This window comes from Rosa chinensis, chromosome 5, assembly GCF_002994745.2.
Source record: "Rosa chinensis cultivar Old Blush chromosome 5, RchiOBHm-V2, whole genome shotgun sequence".
In the NCBI taxonomy this organism is placed as follows: Eukaryota; Viridiplantae; Streptophyta; class Magnoliopsida; order Rosales; family Rosaceae; genus Rosa; species Rosa chinensis.
Window position 1 is genome coordinate 20,700,547 of NC_037092.1, and position 26,977 is coordinate 20,727,523.

General features: G+C 38.0%; 4 protein-coding genes across 4 annotated transcripts; 3 read left to right on the top strand and 1 right to left on the bottom strand.

Annotated features, from left to right (window-relative positions):
- Positions 1-1,034: 1,034 nt before the first annotated feature.
- LOC112201788 (ribosome-binding ATPase YchF) lies at positions 1,035-7,061 on the bottom strand. The gene is made up of 11 exons (XM_024342698.2): positions 6,778-7,061; positions 6,260-6,448; positions 6,049-6,102; positions 4,946-5,056; positions 4,589-4,651; positions 4,211-4,465; positions 3,882-4,028; positions 3,767-3,794; positions 3,437-3,507; positions 2,825-2,884; positions 1,035-1,377 (listed from the first exon to the last, which is right to left on the bottom strand). The coding sequence occupies exons 1-11, from the start codon at positions 6,982-6,984 to the stop codon at positions 1,309-1,311; spliced, it is 1,254 nt and encodes a 417-aa protein (XP_024198466.1). The 5' UTR covers positions 6,985-7,061; the 3' UTR covers positions 1,035-1,308.
- Positions 7,062-9,233: 2,172 nt separating this feature from the next.
- On the top strand, positions 9,234-16,836 carry LOC112166634 (protein PAT1 homolog). The gene is made up of 5 exons (XM_024303508.2): positions 9,234-9,717; positions 10,389-10,525; positions 12,017-12,067; positions 12,828-12,891; positions 13,895-16,836. Exons 1-5 carry the CDS (start codon positions 9,630-9,632, stop codon positions 16,021-16,023), a joined length of 2,469 nt encoding a protein of 822 aa, XP_024159276.1. The 5' UTR covers positions 9,234-9,629; the 3' UTR covers positions 16,024-16,836.
- A 534-nt stretch (positions 16,837-17,370) lies between these two features.
- LOC112203395 (BAHD acyltransferase At5g47980) lies at positions 17,371-18,378 on the top strand. Its single transcript, XM_024344369.1, has 3 exons — positions 17,371-17,939; positions 18,098-18,245; positions 18,298-18,378. Exons 1-3 carry the CDS (start codon positions 17,371-17,373, stop codon positions 18,376-18,378), a joined length of 798 nt encoding a protein of 265 aa, XP_024200137.1.
- Positions 18,379-25,401: 7,023 nt separating this feature from the next.
- Positions 25,402-26,977, top strand: LOC112202075 (glycosyltransferase 6). The gene has a single exon (XM_024342984.2). The coding sequence runs from the start codon at positions 25,516-25,518 to the stop codon at positions 26,824-26,826; it is 1,311 nt and encodes a 436-aa protein (XP_024198752.1). The 5' UTR covers positions 25,402-25,515; the 3' UTR covers positions 26,827-26,977.

The following is a 26,977-nucleotide window of genomic DNA, read 5'->3' on the forward strand; positions in this document are numbered from 1 at the left end:
GTTCGCCATTACTTATGTCTCATTCAGTGTTTCTCAGGGTTTTATGATAACCTAGGTTTCTTCTCCAATCTCCACTTCCAAAACTAGCATCTTTCGAGCAATAGAGTCGGGGATTCACTCGCTCTACGACATAAAAAGGGCCTAAAGGATTCTAACCTAGATGCTAGAGACTCACAAACGTTTGGATGCTACCTAATGGGCAGAGAACAATATATGCTTGATGATAGCTACAGCAGGGACCAAGGTCTACTTATGTAGGCAAACAAAACTAGTCACCTTCCCATAAAGGTTTACTAGTCCTCATAGCAATAGGGATATCAATCTTGATTCATATACAAAAGAGTGTAATAATGATACAAAGCATAGCCTGTTGGTGCATGAAAATTTCGGGAGAGAGATTACCCAACTAAAATCTCCCTCCTTCAATGTTTGAGAAGCTCTAGACACATCTATCTTGCAATCAATTATGGGGAGAAGGGACCTGCAAAACCAAAAAACACTCTGACGCCCAAGTAAATATCAATTCAAGAAGAAGAAAAAGAAATTGGATTGATACTTGTTACCGTCTGTTACCCATCCTCCCCCAATTCCTCCATAAGCTTGAGGATTTATAGTCATTGATTTCTTACTTCATGGTTTTTGGCCCTTACTCTACGTTGTAGTGGGAAGAGTAGTGTTTGCACGTTTTCCACTACCCGATCATCTTTTACGGGCCTAACCTAGATGAGAAACTCACAAACGTTTGGATGCTCCCTTACTTCTAGTGATTGACTGAAAGACTAAAAAGGGCCTAACCTAGATGAGAAACTCACAAACGGTTTGGATGCTCCCTTACTTCTAGTGATTGACTGACCGATATGGGTATATGGGTTCTGAGTATCAAAGGTTGATTGAATAGAGTTGATCAAATTAGGTTTCAATAGCTGTTTAAATGTTTAATGGGTTTGTTTCTCTTCTTGATGCTATTAAACTCGGTTACACATACCAGTATAATAGCTGTCAATATGTTCCAATCGTATTTGGTTCACCCTCCGTTTTAATTACCTTCCAAAATCCCGTCTTTCTTCAGTATGTTGGATATCAAAAACTCAATAATGTGAACAGTCAACTGAGCTATCTACTCTACAAGCAAAATTTATGGTCTTCTCAGCTTACAAATACTTTATCCTATGGTATCCTACCAACCTCAGGACTTGCATACTTCATCTTACTGAATTCAGGACTTGCATGTAAATCACAATTCATCTTATGAACTGAGCTACATCCAATTGTCTCCACGACTTGAAATAAGCTGCTTCCCATGAGTGGTCATACGTTAAACCGAAACAGCATCACATCTCCTTCTTGTACGATGTATTCTTTACCCTCAGATCTTAACTGCAAATGTGAAAATAGCTTAGATGAATAAGTTTGATCGAGAAGATGTGGAAAAGAAAGGAAAAACAGTACTTCTTCACACTCTTTGATCAGAGAAAAATAGGTGTGCATGTACATGCTACTTTATCTTTGTATTCCTTCTGTAACATTACATATTGCCAAGTCTAGATGACCTGAGGGGCAAGTGTTGGTGCTGTCTATGCGTTTTCTTTTCTTGGAATAAGAAACGCCAATGTAAAAAAGCCTTGTCAGGCCCAATTTGTAATATGTTAAGTTTCAGAATCAAGCAAGAGAACTACATGCCAGGGAGAGATAAAATTATCGGTGAGATTGGCTTGTAGCCATGAGTTCATATGCGTGCTCTTCGAATAACAGGATGTGTGTGGTGCACAATACTTTCCCAGAAATGAAGACTTAAATTCAAAGGAATGATTACTTCCCATTGGCTTCATAGAATTAATGAAGAATGTAAAAGCATAGATCAAACAAGTAAAACATCTCATGAAAATTTGAAGCACAGTAATCTCACCACTAACTCAATATGCCTAATGCATTTTTTGTGCCAATAAAGGCACCTGGTTGTATGGAACAAGAACAGCTCTTGATGACTCTCTGAATGTTTAAGGTAAAGTTGAAGGAGTCAACTCATATGACTACTGAATTTTTTGAAGAAACAAGAAAAAAAATTCTTGTCTTACACCCAACTCAAGCGTAAACTCAGATTTATCAAAGCCAGTCATACTGCAGCCATGGAAAGTATGAAATTGCTCCATTTCACAGCATCTCTTCTCCAACTGTTCAAATATATATATATATAAAGAGGCCCGATCAGGAGCGGACGTCCGCACTTTTGCTAAAGTGCGGACGTCGATGCAGCAGGCGGCGGCGGCGGCGGCGCGGGGCTGGCCGGAGGGAGGCCGGAGGCGTCCCAGACCTCTTCTGGGCGGCGTTCGAGGTCGGAGGAGTCGGGCTTGCCGGTTTCTGGGCAGCCACCTCACCTGCAGTTGCAGGTTCTGTGCAGCACCGCAGAACCGTCGCCGGCGACTCCACCGGACCGCAGACCCCTCCGCACGACCCCCAGCGTCCCTCCGGCAAGCCGCACCGCGCCGTCGCCGCTCGATCAAGGCCGGAGGAGCGATGTCTGCACTTTTTCTGGGTTGCAGACGTGCACTCTCGAACGGCTCCGTGTGTGTGTGTGTGTGTGTGTGTGTATATATATATATGTCTTTCAAGAAATGCATCCCTTCCACCAGTGTTTTCTATCTAGTAACTGTAAGTACCTTGAACAAAAAAAGACCTCTCTGCCCCAGATGTCGCTCAGAGTTATATTCTCAAATATAATCATTTGATAGTGCAACAGTAAATTGATAATCAATGATGCTGATAAAAGCTTGTGCAGAATTGTGTGAATAAGACGATTAAGCGAATAGTAAAGCAGCCAACTTACAACTCCTCTTTCCCTTGCTGCAGCAAGTGAACCAGCAGCAACAAAATCATCATAAGACACCTGACAGTGAAAGGAAAAAGAATTTGTATTTATTTTTTATTGTTCCAGGCCTCAATCCTAACAATATTAGTAGTCAGTTACATCTTAAGGGAAAATAAAGTAAAATTAGCTTCCATCATCTGGTGTTTGACAGATGAATTTGCCATAGTACTAGATTTATGCTGTCTTGAATATTGAAGAGTAAAAGAAGCATGTACTTATATTAATTGAAGGAAAAGTTGTAAAGTATCCCTAGATACCCAACTATAATAAATTTTGCATTCCAAAGAACACCATAGTTGATGATCAGTATCAATGAGTTTTCAGTTTTATATTAGATTTGAGGTATAGCCGGCTTCCCTCTGTAATTTTTTTTTTTTTACCTCTCTCTCTCTTATAACTCCATTTTTTGTTCTCATCAATATTTTTGAAGACAGAAGCATATCAAAAGCCTAGACACCAACAAATTTCATGAGTCTCAGGTTTAGATTGCTCATAACCGGTAGTGTGATGCATAGTTAACCCGTTGTTTTTTTCTAAACAACATAGAAAACGTGTGTTTGTGATACTTACTGTCTCAGCTCGAATGAAACCTTTCTCAAAGTCAGAGTGGATGACCCCAGCTGCTTGAGGTGCAGTCATTCCTAAATCAACAAATAACAAAATCAGAGATGAATACACTTTGATTGCCTGTCATACTTTGACCTATCCAAAATGAAACACAGATGGCAAAGAAAATTGGAACAGAAATTCTTTTGCCCACAACCATAGGCCAAATGAATTATCACAAGTTGTCAAATGATTTGAAGACTATGTCAGCATTTGCTTGAAGAATTTTTAAGATCCAGAGTATACCATATGTATACAATACAAGTTCTGAAATTTAGCTTAACCAAAGCTCACCTGCAAGAATTGTCCATGCTTTTGTTTCCTGTGCACAACATCAGAACAATCTTCTTAATACAAAAATAATACATAAATCCCATTTAGATAGATTTCACACAATCCACTTTTTCACCTTCTCTCCTGAAGTAAAGTAAGTACGGAGCCCCAAAACACCATATGTTGTTCTGATAAGGTTTCCGAGACCACTTTCACTAACACCAAGAGATTCCAAAAATTCTGTTCTTTCTTCAGATGGTAGTTCAGTAAGTTCAGACTCAACCTGCAAATGCAAAGTTCCTAGTTCACATGCTTGGTGTAAGAATTGAGGCTTATCAGAATGGTAGGTACAAAAATCCAGGCAGGATTAAATCCTATCAAACATTAGGCACACAGAGACAGCCACATGCTGTAATAAATTTTCTCGAGTTCGCACAATTATACATCTAGTGATGTACCACAAACCTGTGCTGAAATTGTTACTAGTCCACATTGCAACTCAGAAGCAAGATTCATCACTTCTTTGACATGAGGATTCTCTCCAGGTTCAGCTAGATCAGATTCAGCAACATTAGCAACATAGATAACAGGTTTCATTGTAAGCAAGCACAGATGCTTTATAGATTCATTTTCTGAATCTGTTAAAGTGACAGATCGTGCTGGTTTCCCATCCATGAGTGCCTGCTGAATTCTCTCCAAGCCAGACCTTTCTGATTCCTCCTGAAATGAAAAGAAAATATTTTGGTTAAGATGAATTATATGAAGTAGAAAAAGGGCCAGGGGGAGATGATAGCACATACTTGTACACTGTACAGTCAGTTTAGAGCATGACACTAACTATACCTTAAGTTTGGATTGTGAATCTTTTGTTTTGCTTTTCTTGAGCTTCTCCATTCTTTTCTCAATCTGCATTTCTTGTGAATAAGACAATTCAGTTCAATCAGCTCATCTCATCCTGCTAAGCTATTAATATATGTTAAAGAGAAATAAGAAAGTAAAGGGGTTATCTGGGCAAGGAACTTTCAAACAGAGGAGCCAGAAGATAAAGATGCACCTGAGGCATCAAAATAAAATTTTAATTTCATCACCAACTTTTATCCAGACAGCACAAATTTGACCACCCAATCAATGCTCCCAAAGCGGATAAATAATCAGGGTGCATCCCATCACTAGATATATGGTTTAAGTTAATTAACAAACCTGGTCCAGATCTGAGAAAATCAGCTCTAAGTTGATAACATCAATATCATCCTTAGGATCAACTTTCCCATTCACGTGAACAACATCATTATCTTCAAAACATCGAACTACCTGAAACAACAATCGATGAAGGATATCAATAACATGGTTCTTCAGATGATAGATTTTAAATCTCAGTGGCCCATCACCTGACCAAACAAAAGACTCCTCAAACACCTATCTAGAGAACAAAAAATTCCTGCCCTACTCAACACAATACAAATAATGTTTATGTTAGCAGAAGCTGTGAACTGATCAAGCATGTTTTAACTATGTACGAAAATCCAATGGTTTTAAAGAATTGCAAAATGCCTTTAGAAGCCAAATGGGGGAAGACTTCAAAAAGAAAAGCATCTTTACTTTTACTAAGCTCAGTCCAAGGATGTTTGGCATGCAAAAGAGTAACCTTATTAAAAATTTTGCAGTTACCACAAAGGAGGCAGGCGATTCAATCAGAGAAAAAATTTAGTGGAATAAACTTAAATTGTAGCAAGTCCTTAAAAAATACAAATGCATAAAAGGTTTCACTGTTGCTTCAGGCTATGCAGCCAGGTTCAGGTCCTGCCTCAATTTATTTCTCCTCTGAACCAAAGAAGATCCTAGGTAGTACTAAATGGACCGGCATGTCCCTGGACTCACTTTCCACCCCCCAATACAACCCACATTATAATATAGGCAATGCCACATCCATGATAACCAACAATAGAAACTGAGATCTCCCGTTTAAGATATGTTTGTTAAGGAACCTGAAGGCCATTAGCTAGCATGTTACCATATATCATACAAATAAAATAACCCACAGAAACTTATAAGAACCAGAAGTTCAGATTCTTCAGAATCATTCTATTGTCCTTTGCTATGAGTTTGAGAAGAAACTATATTGGCACAAAATAACATATCCCTTCAAGAGCAACTAATGTATCCTCTCTGTCCACCACACTCACACATATACATTTCTTAAGCTATATAATGGCTCCATTACCAACCAAAAAAAAAAAGATTTTCAGAACAAGGAAAAGATGGTAATTACAAATAAATGGCACCAATAAGTAAAGGACAGAAACCTGAAGTATGGAGTCCACCTCGCGAATATTTGACAAGAATTTATTCCCCAACCCCTGGAAGGAATAAAAGTAAGACAATAAATTAAGCTGATGCTATTTTCTTTTTTTCTCAAAGATAATAAATAAGCTGATACATTCTAACATATATACAACAGGACTCAAAATACATAAAACCAAAAAGAGGGGAAAAAAAAAGACCATGGAATTTCACCTCTCCTTGACTAGCACCCTTCACAAGGCCAGCAATATCCACAAGCTCCAAAGATGCCGGGACTACGCGCTGAGACTTGCTGAGATCAGAAAGTACATTCAGGCGTGGATCCGGAACTGCAACAATCCCTACATTTGGCTCTATCGTACAAAACGGAAAATTGGCAGCTTGAGCCTTCCCATTCTCAACCTACAACCATAATATCATGCTCATATCAGCACTATGCATCACTCACAAGTCACAACATACGAAAACCGAAACACAGAACCACATTATAAATTCCATCCCACATTATGGTCCATCAAATTAACCCAAAATCAAACTTTGGTTAAAAAAAAAAATGAAAAGGGTCCATAACTACTGATGCAAACTGTTGCCCTGGATTAAAAAGTACTAATCTTTTATCCATAAAAGTCTAAAACCAGTTTAAATTTCATTTCTGGAATCAAAATATAGACTTAAGAAACAGTTAAACATATCAAGTTCAAAATAAAGAGAGATGGGTTGGAAGGGCATACGACGGCGTTGAAAAGCGTGGACTTTCCGACGTTAGGGAGGCCGACGATGCCGGCTTTGAGGCTCATGCTAATCTTGGGTGAGGAAGAAGCAGAGAAGCGGCGCCCTCTGGTTAAGCCTATGACTCCCATGAGCTGATGGTGGTTCCTCTGCTTCATTGGAACAAGGAGGGAAGGGATTAGCTGATTGCATAGTGATATTCGAGCCATTGGAGTTGGGAGAGAGAGAGTTGAGAAGAGTGAGCGAGAGATGGAGAAGCAGAGAGCGCCGAGTTCAATTTATCTGTTTGAGGGGAAATGTATAAATATTTTTGGGGGAAAATTGTTTAATTTTTTTTTTCTATAAATCCAACAACTACAAATATAGAAAATTAAATTTTTGTTTTTTAAATTTAGGGTTTGGTATTTTAATTTTTTTTTTTAACACTTTTTCTGAAAAATTGGAGCTAATTTTTTGTAGATCGACATTTTTCATTCAGGACGTTGCAGAGCGCGCATCGCATAGTACATGAATAATTCTAAAAGAGTTCCATTTTTAACATCTTATAGATCGACACTTTTTAAAATTCCACACGTGTTGAAGCATGTTACGTACGTATTTAGAAGTAATTGTGTTGAACTTATCTCTTATACATGGACACTGATCAGCGGCTTATAGCAAAGGTTTTGAATTTGATTCTTTTTTACATTTGTCATGAGGTCCTGTTTTTCACTTTTCACGAGCTAACTACATATAAAATTAAGTGTATCCTCAAAATCTTGTCACAATGTGCCACAAAGAATAACAATCAAACTCGTTAATTTCTTATCATTGTACATCATGTTACTATACGTAATGCAACAAATGTCCTTATCATGTGCACTTTCATTTTAGCATCTTTGACCTAGTTTTCTTAAGTGATTTCTTACAATTACATTACAATTTGTCGTTAAACAATATTAATTGTATTTTATATTTCAATACATTTATCTTATGGGGACAAATTTCCTTTCAGTTTCAATATACGAACAAAAGGTCCACCCTTCACTTTTCATATTCCAAACATAACAAATAAAGTGTATTTTTTAAGTGCCTCAACATTTCAAATACACATTTTCCTTTTATAGTCTCGAACATTATTTAGACACAAATTCCCACCTTCATAGTTTTGCGCGCTCTAAAAATATCAGTTAATAGTTTAAATTTTAACATAATTGCACAAATTACAACTGCAGACATCATATTCTCAATCTTGTATCCATTATAAAACACTTGAAATAATATCTACTATGAAACACTTCATATAAAATTGCAATTAAACTCTTCTCGAGTGATTGCGTTTATTGTTCATTTCGAGAATGTCTCAAACATTTTCCCTTACATGAAACATAAAATATGATCTTAAACTTTCATTTACTAACTATAACCAAGTCAAATGTCTCACAATGTATGTCCCCCCTCCCCCCTGAGTACCAATCATACACTGTATTCTATTACATTACCCTACCTGGGAGTGTAGGTCTCTTTCATGATGCATCATACATCTATCATCTCATCGTAACCATAATCCACATAAAATAATTGATGTTGTGCATTATTCACCATAATCATTTCACATCTACTGTACGCAATCCAACAAATGTCTTTCTCATGTGCACTTTCATTTTAGCATCTCAGACCCAGTTTTTTTTTTTGGTTATATTCTATATTTCAATACATTTATTCTATGGGGACAAATTTCCTTTGAGTTTCAATATACGAACAAAAAGTTTATGTATTCACTTTTCAAATCAAATGTTTTATTTTAAGTGTCTTAATATTTCAAATACACATTTTTCTTTTACAGTCTCTAACATTATTTGGACACAAATTCCCGCCTTCATAATTTCGCGCGCTCTGATTATTATCAGTTACAGATTACAGTTGTACGCATCATATTCTCCATCTTATATCCATTATAAAACACTTCAAATAATATCCATTATAAAATACTTCAAATAAAATTACAATTTAACTCTTCTTCAACGATTACGTTTATTGTTTATTTTCAAAAATATTTCAAACATCTTCCCCTACGTGAAACATAGATCTATCTAACTAGGATCTTAGACTTTTATCTATGAACTATAACCAAGTCAAATGTCTTACAATGTATGTCCCCCAATAATAGCATACCAATCATACACTATATTCTATTTCATTACCCTAATTGGGACTGTAGGTCTCTTTTTCATGATACATCATACATCCATCAGCCCATCCTAACCATAATCCACATAAAAGAACTGGTGTTGTGCATTGTTAATAATAATAAGAAAAAGTAACAAAAAGAGACACATCGATGCATCTCCTTATCAATCATTTTTTCTTTGCTTAAGAAAATTGAAAAGTATTTTCAACAACTTAGCTCTTCAGTTTTCACCCCCCCAAAAAAAAAAAAAAAAAAAAAAAAATTGAGAAAAATAAGTAGTCACCTCTCCTCACCGCCCTCCCTTTATTTTATCAAACCATCGATCCAACTCCTCTCAATACACCAAAAACAGCTATCAAATTCTCAATCTTTATCCCCTACCTAGGGTTCTCTCTGTTCCTCTCGTCTCTCAAATCCAGCTCTAAACATCAAACCTTTTTCCCCAAAAACCATGAACAAATCCACCCAACCCACTTCACAGATCTTCTCAGCGGTGTCTCTCTTACCGCCTTAGCAGAAAACCCTACAAAGATTTCAGCTTTAAGGGTTTTTGCTTTATTAGATTCAAATTTTTTTGCTTTCTGGGATTCAACCCTTGATTAGTTTTGAGAATTTTAGCTACTGGGTTCTGCTCAGTTTTTGTGTTCCTGGTTAGATATTGGTATTAGAAGAGTGTAGGAGGATATGGAGAGGTTTGAGAGTGGGAGTAGTATTCAGGAGGCGCCCTGTTCTATTCCTCAGGATCTCAACCAATTTGGAGTTAATTCTTCAGGTTCGATTCTTTTAGCTTTTTGGGTGCTCTTTTTTTTTTTTTTTTTTCCACGATTTGATGTGATGTGTTTTGGTGTTGTTGTTTGCTATTTGGATATTGGGTGTGTTTTGTTGCTGATAGAACAGAGGAGTGAAGTGAAATTTTGAACCTTGAATTGGGTATTGAAGAATTTGATGCTTTATTGCTTGGAACTAAATGGAACAGTGTGGAGAGTTGGATGTCAAGAGTGAAAGTTTTTTTTTTTTCCTGGGTGTTGGGACCATTTTTGATGGTGCTGTTTACTTATAGATGTTAACTGTTTGTTGCTTCAGTATAGTTATTTTACAATTAGTTGCAGACAATACTTACGAGTATGATTTGTTGACACTACTCGATATATACTTCATATCGATGAAAGTACAGTTATCTCATACAGATTTATGAGGTCTCCTTACTTCATAATAGTTCCCTTCTCAAAAGGGAGAAACGCCAAGTTTGGTTAGTTGAATGACTGTGTGATAGTTCTGATTGGGTGTTATGTTGCAGTGATTATTGCATGAGTGGTTTGGCTTCTTAGTTATGTAGTTGCATGGTGGTTTACTTGAAAGGGAATCTTTTCCGCTTCATGGTTTAGTTATTTGGAGCATTGTTTAATTCACTCTTTTGACTTTAGTTCTCTGTTTATGCGGCAGGCGAGGTATTCGATGCATCACAATATGCATTTTTTGGTCAAGATTCTGTTGAGGAAGTTGAGTTGGGAGGTTTAGAAGATGAAGAGGAGACTGCAGTTGCGCTTGAAGAGGAGGAGTTTCTATATAACAAAGAAGAGGTTAAACCATTGTGTTTCCTTGTTTTATGTCTCATTATTAATTGTCTTCTAGCTTGCTTTAGTGATAATCAATTTCAGAATACTAATAAATCTCTCCTTAAAGAAAAGATCATTGTATGCATAATACTCTTAGCTCTGTGCCATGCATTAGTTTTCTGCATGCCTTTTGTTGGCACTCTGGCGAGTCTCTTGATTTTGACAAGTGAATGCATTCAGCTTATTGCCATGCTTCAACTGATTGAAGGAGCTCAATAATAATGTCTTTTGTCTTGCTGATAATTGGGATACTTTGGGGAAGGTTTGGGGCTTGTGGCAGGCCATGACAAGGCTCCATTGACACTTTTGTTGTCATTTCATGATTGATTCTTAAGCAGGCTAGTTGATAGGTCAACAAGAACCAGCTTGTGGCTGGGTGTTGTGGCAGGCCATTACAAGGCTCCATTGACACTTTTGTTGTCATTTCATGATTGATTCTTAAGCAGGCTAGTTGATAGGTCAACAAGAACCAGCTTGTGGCTGGGTGTTGGTTGTGGGAAAGGAGTGAGTGGAAGTTTCATAATTACAGTTTCAAAAGGATACCAAATGTTTTATTGCAATGAAATGAAGAGAAGTGGGCAACTCCATTTCATCTTTGGAATGCTTTTATATGCTGTCTAGTTGGAAGAATAATAATTATGAATGTTATCTGGTGGAAATAAATGGAAGAAAGGCATAATAGAATGCGATCCTGCTACTTGAACTTCTTGGGGCTTCCTTAGCAAATAAGGAGTCAGTTTCTGGAATGTGCCGGTGAGAGTTTAAAAACATCAGAGGGATGGAAGAAACAGCTCTTTCAAGGAAAGATTAAGCTTATTTAAGCCATTTTAAGCAGTCTACCTTCTTTTTTTCCTTCTTTTTTTGTGGGGTGGTGTAGAAAGAAAGACCATTGTAAGTTGGGAGAAAGGGAGCTTGGTACTGGAAAATTGGAGGCATGGAATTAGAGCTATTCACTAGATAGAAGTCTTTGTGGCTTACCTTAGTAAGGAGCAAGCGTGGTTATGGTTGCATGCAAAACCAACCAGCAATCCTATCCTTTAAAGCCCCCTGGAAGGGTATTGCAGAAAGGTCGGATCAGTTCTTGCAGTGATGTCAATTGGTGGTAGGCAATGAGAAAAGTTCCAGATTTTGGTCGGCTTTGTTGTTGGGGGAAACTATGGGGAAACCAAGTTTGATTACCACTGCAAAATAAAGTTTTATTGATTTGTTGCCACATCGTCAATTATTTTTTTGTTGTTGTGGGGGGTGGGGGCTGTGACCTGTTAGGTGACATTATCACATCTTTGGAGATTATGTAAGATTTCTTTGTTATCCAATTGAAATGTAAAATTGCCTAAAAGAGAGTAGGTTTTCAATTCAATGGTAGAAATGTGGTGGTATATTTTGATATTTGTTCAGAACACTAGTGCAAGAAAATTTAAGTGGTGTAACTGTTTGTTCTTTTCTTATTGGCAGGGTGGTGTCTCTCTATCTGATGCTGATGATCTGTCTTTAACTTTTGAAAAGGTTAGTCGACTACATATGTGATGATACATGTGGTAAAGATCAATTATTTTTTAATATTCTGGATTAGGATGAAGCACATTTTAAATTGATCGTTTCTTTTATATCAGAAAATTATTTCAATGAATGTTGGGCTATAAGGTTACAATCAAATACTGTAAGATACAACATAATTAGTGAGTCCATTATTTAAATTAATCATTTCTACACCTTATATTTCTGTAAATATGATATACACAGCCTGTTATAAGCGAAATATCCCTTCTGCATTCCTTGGCTTGGGCAGACTGAAGGGAGGGATGTTGGCGTAGGTAGGCCTTAGGGTTTAGTCTGTCCGAGAGGTGTGTTATCTTGTGTATCGTTTTATAGTAGGATTTCTACTGTAAGATACAACATAATTAGTGAGTCCATTATTTAAATTAATCATTTCTACACCCTATATTTCTTTAAATATCATATACAATGCCTGTTATAAGCGAAAAATCCCTTCTGCATTCCTTTGCTTGGGCAGACAGAAGGGAGGGATGTTGGCGTAGGTAGGCCTTAGGGTTTAGTCTGTCCGAGAGGTGTGTTATCTTGTTTATCGTTTTATAGTAGGATTTCTTACTATTGTTTAAAATACCATATTCTTGACGTACTGCTACTTGGTTTCCTGGTCCTAGAAACTAACATGTAATTTTCTTGATTGGTTCTGCCTGTTTCTCCTTTCGTTAGCGTATCTGGAGTCTTCTTTTTTGTCTTCTAAGTTGCTGTTTTGTTGCAGTTGAACAAGGATGTAAATGGAACTAGGAGCACTGGAATAATTGGTGATAGAGGATCCAGAGAAAGTGAGTGCTCATGTTGCATATCTCTTTTGGTGATGTTGCTGTAGTTATTGAATCCTGCCTATTCATTGTTCTTTACTAGATTGTAAATATCGTATCTATACTGTATATTAAGAAAACTATCTGGCAACCTAAGGGTAAAGATTGTCAACTGTGTTTTTTTTTTTTTTTTTATGTATATTCTGAAATTTTTTTTGGAAGTTTAGGTTAGTTTTTCTCCCCAACACAAGACTTTTCTCTTTGTGAATTAACTCCATGATTGATTCATGCATGGTACTACTGTTGCTTCTAGTTTTTCTTAATTTTAACTCGGCCACATTTATGCTTTGGTTTATTTCAACCCATCATTGACACTGCTTTCTCATTTTGGTGCACTATTAGTCTCTATTTATACAGTTCTTGGCTGTAAAATAAGGACTGAAGTAAGAGGAGGAGGGGGGGGGGGGGGGGGGTGGGGGGTTTGTGGATCTTTGGGCTATGGATTCATTGTTTAGATAAATTTTCAATATGCACGTAATTCTGTCCTTGTAAATAGAGCATATGACATGTTTAGAACAAGTTGAAGTCCAACGGTGTTTTCTACTTGATGGTTTTTGTCTTAAGGGACTATAGTGATTCATTTTTCTTTATTGTATAAAATTCTTGTTTCATATTAAGTTAATCTCTTGCACATATTGATGGACCTAAATGAAGGATTGGGATGTTTTCATTCATGTCGTCATTTGTACTTAGTCTAACATAAGTGGTCAATATGGTAAAAGAGCTTCAGAAAATATAAGGAAATAGAAAATTTTCAAGACTGGTGAGAAAGGTCACTCTTTCCTTTGGACACTACATGTTCATCTGCGATTCTATATCATGCTCTAAAATCCGTTCGACTTCGTTATGCAAGTCTTAGAAATTGTCAGAGATAGTAGATGTGGACACACCTTTGTGGTTATCAGAACTCATTGAGTGTGTTGCATTGCTGCCATTAATTTTTTTGACCATGACATGTTTCTCTCAGGTTCATCTGCTGCTGAATGGGTGCAGGAAAGTTTCCCTAACTGGATTGATGAAGAAATATTTGATGCTGAAAGCATTCAAGATGGGAAAAGATGGTCTTCAGGACCGTTTTCTTCTATTCGTCCTACAGAAGCAAAACCTTTGTACAGAACTTCTTCATATCCTGATCCCCCACAGCTGCCACAGCAGCAGCAACAACATCAATATTTTTCTAGCGAACCAATTCTGGTGCCAAAATCTTCTTTTACTTCATATCCACCTCCAGGTGGCAGATCTCAGCAGGGTTCACCTAACCACCAATCAGGCCACATGAATATTCCTTATGCTGCTGGTGGACCTCAGGGGGGAATATCTTCACCAAACCTTTCTCCCTACTCTAACTCTCCACTTCAAATGACTGGGTTACCTCACGGATCACATTTTGGTGGAAATTTGCCTCATCTGACTCCTGGTCTTCCTGTTAATACTCGTCCCCTTACTCAATGGGCCAACCAAAGTGGCTCATTTGGAGATCATCCTAGTCATTTAAATAATCTGTTGCAGCAACAGTTATCTCATCAGAATGGTTTGCCTCCACAGTTGATGCATCAGCCACAGCAGCCACATCCTAGACTGCACCATCCAGTTCAGCAACCATTCAACCATATGTCAGCAATGCAGTCTCAACTATTTAACCCCCACCTTCCTCCATCCCCACCCTTGATGAACAAGTTTGAAGCAATGTTCGGTATGAGTGATATTAGAGATGAAAGGTCAAGATTAGCTCAGAAAGGTAGACAGAATATGCGTTTTTCTCAACATGGCTTTGATACAGGTAGCTACAAAAGTGGTGGTGGTTGGCCATCATTCAGGTCCAAGTATATGACAGCTGATGAAATTGAGGGTATACTTCGAATGCAGCTTGCTGCAACACACAGCAATGACCCATATGTAGATGATTATTACCACCAGTATTGCCTTGCAAGAAAATCTACTGGGGCGAAGTTGAAACATCATTTCTGTCCAACTCATTTAAGGGATCTTCCTCCTCGGGCACGAGCTAATGCTGAACCACATGCTTTTCTCCAAGTTGATGCTCTTGGGAGGGTCCCATTCTCTTCAATACGCAGGCCTCGCCCTCTTCTTGAAGTGGAGCCACCAAATTCATCTAGTCCGGGCAACACTGAACAGAAGGTTTCTGAGAAGCCTCTAGAACAGGAGCCAATGCTTGCTGCTAGGGTTACAATTGAGGATGGACTTTGTCTTCTCCTGGATGTGGATGATATCGATCGTTTTTTACAATTCAATCAGCTCCAAGATGGTGGAACCCAGTTGAGGCGTAGGCGTCAGGGCTTGCTAGAAGGGCTCGCAGCATCTCTACAATTGGTTGATCCACTTGGGAAAAATGACCACACAGATGGGCTGGCTCTCAAGGATGATCTTGTGTTCCTGAGGTTAGTCTCTCTACCCAAGGGCCGAAAGCTTCTTGTCAAGTACCTACGGCTTCTTTTTCCAGGTGGTGAGCTCATGCGAATAGTCTGTATGGCCATCTTCCGCCATTTAAGGTTCTTGTTTGGTATCCTCCCTTCTGATCCAAGGGCTGCAGAAACTACAAATAATATCGCTAGGGTTGTTTCATCATGTGTTCGAGGTATGGACCTTGGTGCACTTAGTGCTTGTCTGGCAGCAGTGGTTTGTTCCTCGGAGCAACCCCCGCTTCGTCCCATTGGAAGCCCTGCAGGAGATGGTGCTTCCCTTATTCTGAATGCTGTTCTTGATAGGGCAACTGAACTCTTAACTGATCCTAATGCTGCTAGCAACTACAATATGACTAATCGGGCACTTTGGCAGGCCTCCTTTGATCAATTCTTTGGCCTTCTGACCAAGTATTGTGTAAACAAGTATGATACTATAATGCAGTCACTGTTAATGCAGGCCCCCACGAATATGGCTGTTATTGGCTCAGATGCAGCCAGAGCTATTAGTCGTGAAATGCCAGTTGAGCTGCTGCGTGCGAGTCTTCCTCACACCGATGATCACCAGAGACAGTTGCTCTTAGATTTCACGCAGCGGTCCATGCCTGTGGGAGGATCTAACAATCACGATGGGGGAAATGGTGCCCACATAAATTCAGAGTCTGTGCTAAGTTGATCATAAACCCAAGTGAAGAATATTTTGGCCGCTAAAAAACATAATTTTGAGAAGAAAAGTGATTCTAAGCGGGCATTCAATTGGATTGCAAAATTCTTGGGTTTTTATCGACTTGTGCTCTATCTTGAGCAAATAAATTGGTGGCTGTTTAAGGGCATAGATGTGATTCAGGTAAGTGTGGTATTTTAGGTTTACATGTTCTTACTTTCATGCTTCTCTGGAAAAACTTGTAAGCAAGCTTCTCTATGTAATCCTTTTAAATCCATGGTACAGCTTTCCTTTTTATATCTTTTAGAGGGATATGAGGGTAGATAATTTTCCTCAACTTAGGAGCTTATTTGATGCTCTGTTGTGGAATTTTTAAGATAGAGATGTAGAAGGGCTTATTTTGATGCTCTGTTGTGGAATTCGTAAAATAGAGATGTAGTAGGCATGTACAGTATTCAGTGCAGTTGATCCCACATTCGTGTAAACACAAGGGTGAGCTGGTGCATGAAATTCCTATCAACCGGGGTTAGGGAGAGCAAGGCAAAGATGGGGATGCTGAGTTTAGGTTCTTTTGGGCAGGTCTACATTGAGAAGGCACCTCTTGCATTCCTGTGTAAAATTTTATTCAAAGATGTTGGATGCTCTTCTTTTGGTTATGTTACTGTTCAACTACATACTGGGGGACGTACTGATTAAGTTTCTAGTTGTCTAGACATATAGCATTATGTTAACTCTGTTGTGGCAAAATTTTTGTTTTTGTTTGGACAGCCCCATTTGGTTAATGTAGTGCACTCTGCGTGGATTGAATTTTGAAATTTGCTTAAATCTGTGGCTTCCAAGTTATAACCTTCCTTTCTTATCAATTATTCATACTTTTGTCCTTCACTTTGGTTGCGAGTTTGGAAGTTGGAGTGATGTATTAGATTGTTTTCTGCCAGTGTGTTGATTAGCAAGACTATAAGCTGAGGTAAGTAATCGTTTTGGAACTAATCTTTCATAAAACAGATTACAGTGTGAAAAAACGCTCTATGCTTGGAGTATAAACTACAAACTGCCGAGTATCCTGCACTTTTATTTCTGATTTGTATGTTTTTTGGTGAATAAACACAAGGGTAATCCCCAAATAGGCATCAAATTACACAAACTACTGAAACTAGGCGGCCCAAGCAAAGCAAAACGAAACTAAGCAGAAGCAATACAGCAAATAGAAACAAGGGGATTCTTTTTAGAGCTTTTGATTCCTATTCTTGTCCAACGAACGCTGCAGGCAAGAAGTTTTCAAGGAAATAGCAGTAGTATTGATTGCATTTATCTTGTGCATTAGAGAATAGAGAAGTATTTTGCGAAAGACCCATCAGAATGGGTTCTGAAATGACTGAAATCCAGGTTGAAGTGATTCACAAGGAAACAATTACACCAGCATCTCCAACTCCTCGCAACCTTACGACTTGCAACCTCTCTGTTTTTGATCAATTCATATCTGACGTCTATGTCCGGCTACTTCTCGTCTATCCCAGCAGTGATGTCGCTCACCGCCATGCTTTGTTCACTGATAGATCCAAGCTTCGGAAAACATCATTGTCTGAAGCCCTCAGTCGCTTCTATCCCTATGCAGGCAGAACATTGATCAAGAACAACATTGTTTCAATCTGTTGCAATGAGCAGGGGGCTGCCTTTATCGAAGCTCAAGTGAACTGTCCCATATCCAAGGTTTTGGAAAAGCCTGATCTTGGGTTGCTGAAACAGTTGCTTCCAACTGCCACGGAATCAACACAAGAAAGCACAGCAGGGTATCTTCTACTAGTCCAGGCCAACTTCTTTGAATGCGGAGGAGTTGCGATTGGGGTAGCATTTCACACAAGGCTGCAGATGCCTCTACACTCGGCACGTTCATCAGTAGCTGGGCTGCAGTGGCCCTTGGTGCAGAGGTAGAGGCACTTCCAGCTGCAGAATTTGGTGTTGCAGCTTCGAATAACCCACAGCTAAATTTCTTCAAAAAGACATCACTTCCAGCTGCTGACTATGTCTACGAAGCTTGTAGAACAAGGAAGTTTGTGTTTAATGCCTCAAACATTGCATTTCTCAGGTCTAAAGCTGCAAGTGCCACTGCCCCAAATCCCACGCGAGTTGAAGTAGTCTCTGCCCTCATATGGAAATGTAAGATGGATGCATCAAGATCAAACTCGGGTTCTATTAGTCCATCAATGTTGTGTCAATGGGCGAATATGTGGAAAGTATTAAGGAAAACCGATTTAATGGGAAATCTTTTGGGATTCTTTACAACAGACAGAACAAAGTGAAGCAAATGATCTTCAAAGCTTGGTTGCTATACTCAGGGAAGGCATTGGGGAGTTTAAAGCCAAATAAGGTAATGGAGTTAGCAGCGAAGGTGTACGTGAACTTTACAAGGAGCACCGGAACCTGGTGGGAAAGAATGGTATAGACATCTATAATTGCAGCAGTTGGTGCCGGTTTTCCTTCTACAACGCCGATTTTGGATGGGGAAAGCCATCGTGGGTGAGTACCCCAAGAGATGGTGATGGCATGGAAGTGTCCTTGAGTTTCAAAGCGGAAGACATGGCCCTAAATTTTGAAACCAGTCAGTAGCTGCTTGCATATGCTTCTCTCAGTCCTTGTGCTTCTTAGATGAAAGCTTGTTAGTGGAGTACATCGTTCATCACTGCTCAGTTTGATGCTTGAGATTGGTCACCTGAGTCTAGGACTGTGCAGTACCTTTGTTAGGTTATTCTCACTATTCAGTTTACCGAATGAACAACAATAAAACCATTCCAAAAAAAATGTTAAGTAAAACCTACCAAATATTATAAAATATTCTGTAAATTTCTATCGAATAATCTTATAACATTTGGTAAAGTAATGTTTAATATAATTTTTATTGATTTGTATGTTTTTTTTTCCTTTTTCTTTTTCTTTTTCTTTTTCTTTTTCATTTTTTTTTTAAAAGAAGATCAAAGGATTTCACTCCTACCCCCCATAGTGACTCGAACCCATGACTTCGTCATCCGTTATTGATCTATATGTGTACAACTGTACAATCATATAGCTAAGATCTGCTCTACTGTTACAAGACGTTACCAACAAAATTCAATGTTATAAATACAAATATTCAAAACTAATCTACAGTTACACAATTAGTTTTGATTGTGGAAAGAAAATCAATGTAGGCGAGTGATTTTCTCTAACAGAAAATTATATTCAACAAGTAATACCAATCGAAATTTAAAATAATATATTTGAGGATTAAGAGTTTTTTTTTTTTTTTTTTGAAAAGGGTTTGGAACCCAACCTAGCTGGGAGGCTCAGCCCCACGCCTGGTGCCATTTATTGAATTTAAAACTTGCATCGAGGGGGACATATAACCTGAACTCCGAGCCACATAAGTACTATTACAATAATCCTTGTAGAGAACATCCTAAATAATAGCAGGAGTCTCCTCTAACCACACATCATCAATACAAAACAAACTAGCTAGGTGTGCAAGCCTATCTACAACACCATTAGCTTCACGGTAGATATGACAAATCCTAACATATTGAAAAGAAGACATATAATTCTTACAATCATCTAGAATCCGACTAATCTCCGAGAAATTCGTCTCTCCGCTATTAAGTGCAGCAACAAGAATGGCAGAGTCGTTTTCAATCTCAATGTCAGACCAACCTTGATGAATACCAAGAAGTAGACCAACCTTGAGGATTAGGAATTATAAGAAATGAAATTTGATAATGGATGATAAAATGAAGGAAACATTTATCATAACCCCTCAATGCATGTTTCCTCACTTCAAAAAAAAGAAAAAAAAATGCGTTTCCTTCCCCAAGTAGGTTGTTCAACTATTTATCACAATTTTATCATACATGAAACTAATCTTTCATGTATAATCAAATAATTCTATGAACAACTTTATCACAATTTTGAGATTGCTTCACATTTGTATGACTTACCATTTCGTAACTAATTAAACAATGCAGTTGAGTATCGTCTCAGGCCAATCAGATTGGGGGAGAGCTGGCGGCGGCAACCCGAGGCAAGTGGTGGTCCGATGTACGAGGGGCCGATCTGAGGTAGGGGATAATGTTCCGTGTTAGAGGGCGGTCTGTGGCTGGCAAGGGTTTGCTAAGGCAGGGTTCCGACGCAAGTTGGGGTCTGATGCAGGCAGGGATGGTCGGTTTCCGGCGGTAGCGGCTCGATGCAGGCGGCAGCAATCCATTGTCAGTGTAGGGTCAGAATTAAGCTGGGCCTTTCTAAGCGGTTGCAATATCCTTGCTACATGGTGTGCTTGGGTTTGGGTTCACTTCGTGGGCCTTTGCCCAAGTTGTTACTTTTATTAATGTTATTACTATTTTAGGTTGTCTAGTTGTTTTGCGCATTTTGCGAGCAATAAGTACATATACTTGTTGTGTAGGGTTAGTCGGACTATGTGCCTGTGGATGCACTCAAAGTGCCTTGTCTGCTTTAGGTAGGTAGCGAGTTCCTTACTTCGTCAAATGGTCGATGCCGCCTAGTGGTAGGGTGAAGCTATGTGTCGTCGGATTTATCCTCCGGCGGCAACATAGTAGGAAAGCTGTGCTTATGGTAATTATGCTACGTTATAATCAAGTTACATATCGAGTTATCTTTCCGTTATGTGACCGCTATGTCAAAACAAATAGAGTATCTAGTAGTGCACTCTTTGCTAGTTGGTGCCTAGTTGAATACATTTATTTGGTAGAGACTCTTGATATTATTTCAGGACGTTCTCTAGACGTTTATTGTAATCAGAGTTTAGGCTTAATGTCCCCCCTGTATTCAACAGTTTCATTAATCAAGGCTTGAGGGTAGCCACACCAGCCCTTTGTTCAAAAAAAAAAAAAAAAACAATGCAGTATGTAAAATACTCGGTGCTCGAAGGTTATAAAGTGTGACTAATAACTAAAGAGCAGAACCCCTAGTACAATTTATATCCAAACTGTCAAACAAGTGAGCATTACAAGCAGATAATGGCAGAGAATTTTTCTAAACTTGAGTAGTAGGATGGTGTCCCGTATTGGCAATTGCAACGGCTAAGAAGTTGGCTTTTCTCTTGACATATTTAAGGTTGAAGCTGTGGAGTTGAGATGACAACTATGAAATGCCTTTGAGGATGTTTTTGATACACCAGTGAGGATGTATAGATCCATGAAAACTATCAATAATCAACAGTTTCAAATCACCTTCCACTTTCGGATAATGAAAATATGAAATAAGGCAGCACGAAGACCAGCTCGCAGGGCTAAACTTTCTGACACTAACACATCATTGAAACCTAAATAATAATGGCAGCCTTATATACTAAGATTATTATTTAGGTTTCAATGATGTGTTAATGTTAGAAGATTTAGCCCTGCGAGTTGGTCTTCGTGCTGCCTTATTACATGGTTTTAGTGTAGGATTGCCATGATCATCTCTAAAAACAAAATCTCATGCACTAAGATTATTATCTTTGACAGAGGCATCAAAATTTAGCTTTCAAGTCCCTGAAGGGAGAGGCATCCATGTAATAAGATCCATACTTTTGATTTTTTTAGTATGAGTTTCATTATACTTTCTGTAATTGAGAAAAAGATTAGAAGCCGAGTACATTATCTGGATAGGTTCTTTTTGAATACTTTTGAAGATAATATTGTTTCTAGGGATTGTTTACAGTACATTAATGTACCGATATATCAAGTAGATTATGTTCAATATAGTGGTAGACTAGCTCAGTACATGAGTAGACATGCATGGAGTTAGTCTACCCTTGTACTGAGTTAGTCAACATCTGTATTGAATCTAGTCTACTTGATGTATCGATACATTAATGTACTGAAGTATTTTCCTTGTTCTATTGTTCCAAATAGAATAACAAGTACAGCTATATCGAAGAAATCCTTAAACGAAGGATCATGAACATTAACCAAAAACTCCAGCTAATCAATAAAAAAGTTATTCCAAGTATAAATATTAAGAGTAGGGAAAACCAAATGCCAAACTTGCTTAGAAAAATGACAGTGTAAAAATAAATGTTCAATAGATTCAGAATTATTATGACAACTGAAAATCTTAATTTTAGGAGGTAATTAACATTTTTACATTTTAGAAAATGTAATTAATCTTTGCTTTCTGTAAGACTTGCATTTTTAGTTTTTTAGCGTTTTTTGGTGTATTTAGAAAGGGTAAAGCCCATATAGGACCATTAAGTGATAAAACCAATGAGACAAACCAGCCGCCCAAGAGCAAAGCAATAAGCAGAAGCAATCCACCAAATGGAAACAAGGGGAATTTTGGATACCCATTGATAATATCCAACAGAGGCTGCAGCCAAGAAGATTTTGGATCAAATAATAAAGTAATAATTGGAGTTATTATCTTGTGAATCCTTCAACAAAATGGAAGATGCTAAGCCCGTCGCCAACTCTATTCTGAACTAACCCAAAAATTAGAAGTTTCTATCTTTGTTATGTGACACAGAAATAGAAGATACAACTAGCAAGGTACTAAAAAGTTAATATTCTGCACAGCCCAACCAAGTATGAAAATAACAGAACAATTCAAACTGCTTGTATTCTTCACGGTCACTTTTCAAAGCAAGCCTACAAATGATGCAAAGAATACTTGTGCTGCCAATCACCCTTTTGTGTTTTTGTCTCTTTCACTTCTCTATTCGAAGCATCATTAATATAGTAGAGTACTACTTTGTGGAATTAATAATCTCATCGGCGGTTACAATGACTTGTTTGGAAGGAGCTATATTCTTTCCCTTAGGCCAGATTAATTTGCTTAGAACATAACGGCGATCTTTCTTGCTAATAAGGGCAGCAGCAGAATCAGGAAGTAAGCGTAGGCAACTTCTTTCAGTAAAATGTTGAAAATGGACGAGAGGAGGCTGAGGAGCTTCATATCTTTCATGGTGGCTTACTCAAAATATGTCATATATAATTTCATGAGACAACAAGATAAAGATTTAGAAGAATATTGCTACATATTTGCAATACCTTTTTTTCTAGGTTTTGCATGTTTTTGATATTTTGATCCTTTCATCTAAACCATGGTTATAATTTTTTTGTAGTTTGCTACCTGTGGCTTCTTCCCCTTTCCCTTGCTAAACAAAATTATATACCTAGAGTGCTTAACACGTCGCCAAGAATCTGCCGCGAAGAATGAAAATGAAATACCAAAAAGGAAAAAGGAAAAGACAAGTCATTGCATTTATAAGATCCATGTGCTACCATACGAAATGCCAAAGAAAAAACATGAAATTGCATAAAGCAAGGGCTAAGTCACGCAATACATGCTACATTAGTGGTTTTGGAATTATATATAGAATGGCCCATGCCCCTAAGAAACAAGAAAATTAAATGGAAGAAACCAAGTATGCTAGGTTCAAGAAATTAGGGATCTCATTTTGATTTTTAATACCTCAAACACCAATCACAAGGTGCAAGCAATTAACTTGAAGCAATGTGTCAACTCTAAAACGGATAAAGACGCATCGAGCCATCAAGGTGTCTCAGCAGTCCAATAAAACCGACCGACACTAGAGCGTAAGAAAGGAAGAGTGATTAAACAAAGTATGTATTGGTTCAATGAATTTGATAATGTTTTTTTAACTTTACCCAAAAGCTAATTCATGTAAAAACTATTCGAAAATGTTAAGACTCAAAATACTGGAGCCTATTTACCAATAATACATTCATACTAGAGCCATTTTACCAAGAATGGATTCATATTGGTACATTCCATACTAGTATAGATATTAAGATTTATGAAAATGCACCAATATATACACATGAAATAATTTTAAACTCTGTTGATTTCGCCAATTCATAAATCCATTCTCATTTTCTAAACATGTCAGGCCCTGTTTGGTTAGCAGGAATAGGAAAATGATTTATTTTCCTTTCCAGATTGATATGGAATGGAATATGTTTTGGTATTTCCATGTGGGTATTTGAAACATTACTGGAAATTAAATTCTGAAATTAATTTTTCATTCCTATTGTAGTGTTTGGTAAGTCATAAGAATGAAATATAAAACTATAATTTTCAATAACACAATTTTACTAAATAAAGTACATATATGACATCAACTTATAAGGAATATTAGTGGGGAAATATGAATTTTTTAAAGGGATAATTAATGTAATTTTGCCTTTGCCAGTGGGAAATGGAAATAGAATTCCACCCCTGACTAGGTAATTCTATTCAGGCTTTATGAGGGAGTCAATTTCCAGTAAGATCTCATTTTTTATTTCCTTTTCAATATCTAATTACAGCCAAACGGCACATCTGAATGGAAAATAAAATTAATTCTCATTCTATACCATGATTTCCTGCCATCCAAACAGGGCCTTGTAGTTTTTGAATTCCAACTTTTATCCAAATCTTCTCCAAATTATCTTCCTCTTATATACTTCTATATTATACATATAATTCAAGCTGAGTTTACTATATTCACTCGTGATGACGGTTTTGCCCCTAATTTTTTATTGAAATTACAATTCTGCCATATCCTTTTTTTTTTATATATAATCTGTTTTGTATGTATAAATTTCTACAACTCATGTAAAAAGTTTATTTTGTGTTGTATCCCATTTATTACTAATCTATTATTAACAACAAAACAAGTCATATACTAAGTAGCGCCGATGTTTCTTAGATTACGAGTATTATCTATTACATATGAAACTTGAATAAAAACAAACCCACAACACCACGCGGGCTAATTTGTTAGTAAAGTACTATGTTTGAGTGTGTATCAATTTAGATTACGAGTATTATCTATTACATATGAAACTTGAATAAAAACAAATGTGCAACGCCACGTGGGCTAATTTGCGAGTAAAGTACTATGTTTGAGTGTGTATCAATTTTATGAATTTTTAATGATAATTGATTGAGAAGTGCCAATTTTGTTTGAGCTTAATCAACAAGTGCCAATAATTTCCTCTCAATGCAATAAGAAACCTATGTCTCAAGACCTAGAGTCAAAATTTGACAAATTGACGACTTAATTTTGATCTAATTATCATTTACAATCAAATTCAAAACCCAGGTCCTGAATTAGAAATTTATGTACAAGGTCATGAAAAGCTAAGGTCATAACCGTCATATCTAAAAGCTTTGAATTTAAAAGAACGAAAACTTGGACATGTGTAAGCCATATTATATTATTATAGGCCTTCAACAAACTATAATCTTCTTATCTAAAGTACTATGTTTTTGAAATCAATAAAATTCCAACCATACCCACTTTTGTCATTTTTATTTTTATATGGCTTTCGCCAGTTAAAGAAAAAAAAAAAAACGAAAGTACATGCATATTTTCCGGCAAGATTAGAACCATGTACTTTAATAACCAACAAACGAGGTTTTGGCATTACTGCACCTGTCAGTTATCTTCTTCTTCTTCCAGTACTTAAAAGTTCAACCTCACACAGAGAAAACCCAAAGCTATCAATCACTTCACAACTACCACCTTCTCAAATGGGTTCCCAAGAGTTCTCTCTCTTCCAAACATCCCCACACAAACGCTCACTTCTCCACAGAGCCCCTTCTCTAATCGCAGATGGCTTCCTCTTCGTTGGTGGAGCAGCCATGGCTTTATCTCTGGTTTGGGCACTAATCTCCTTCATAAACCCCAGCTCAACCTTCGACACCATCATCACCTACGACAACACCCCTCAAGGCCCTGACTTGGGCTACGACCCGCCAGAGCCGACGTTCTACGACGACCCGAATCTCAGCTACTCAGTTGGGGAAGCCATAAAAAACTGGGATGACAAGCGCAGAGAGTGGCTGAGGGTTCACCCTTCTTTTGGTGTTGGTGATAGGATTGTTCTTGTTACCGGTTCTCAGCCTTCGGTGTGTAAAAACCCGGTTGGGGATCATTTACAGTTGAGACTGTTCAAGAACAAAGTAGACTATTGCAGGTTTCACGGCTGTGAAGTGTTCTACAACAATGTTCTTCTGGACCCTAAAGGAACCGGTTTCTGGGCCAAGTACCCGATTCTCAGAGCCGCCATGGTGGCCCATCCAGAGGCAGAGTGGATCTACTGGGTCGACTCGGACGCCATTTTCACCGACATGGAGTTCAAGGTGCCATTGGAGAAGTACAAGGATCATAACTTGGTTGTTCATGGGTGGTGGCACATGGTGAAGCAGCAGAGCTGGACTAGCGTCAATGCTGGTGTGTTCTTGATTAGGAACTGCCAGTGGTCCTTGGAGTTCATCGATGAATGGGCCAGCATGGGCCCACAAGGCCCGGCCAAAGAGAAATGGGGGGAGACCCAGAAATCATTGCTCAAGGACAAGCTGTATCCAGGGTCAGATGACCAGTCTGCTCTTATCTACCTTCTGCTGAAGCAGAGGCAGAAATGGGGGGACAAGGTTTACTTGGAGAGTGAGTACAATTTCCAAAGCTACTGGCTTGGGGTGGTGGATGGCCTTGATAACATCACCAAAGGGTACATGGAGGTTGATAGAGAAATGGGGAAACTGAGGAGGAGGCATGCTGAGAAGGTGAGTGAGTTTTATGGGGAAATGAGAGAGCAGAACATGAAGGATAAGGGGATGTGGAGAGAGAATGTGAGGAGGCCTTTTGTGACACATTTTACTGGGTGTGAGCCTTGTAGTGGGGATTATAATCCCACTTATACTTGGGAGGATTGTTGGAATGGGATGCAGAAGGCTTTGAACTTTGCAGATAATCAAGTGCTTAGGAGATATGGGTTTGTGCATCCAGACCTACTGAACTCATCATTGGTTACTCCTTTGCCATTTGATTTCCCTGCTTGATTTCTGTTCATTTAAATTTTGTTTTTAGAGACAAAATAGTGTAGATATGCAAGAAGACTGCTACATTCTGAGTTTTGTTGCAGTTTAGATTTGCCGGATTGTGTTGAAACAAATTTCTACACAGAATGCTTATGCATCATATCTTTTTTTA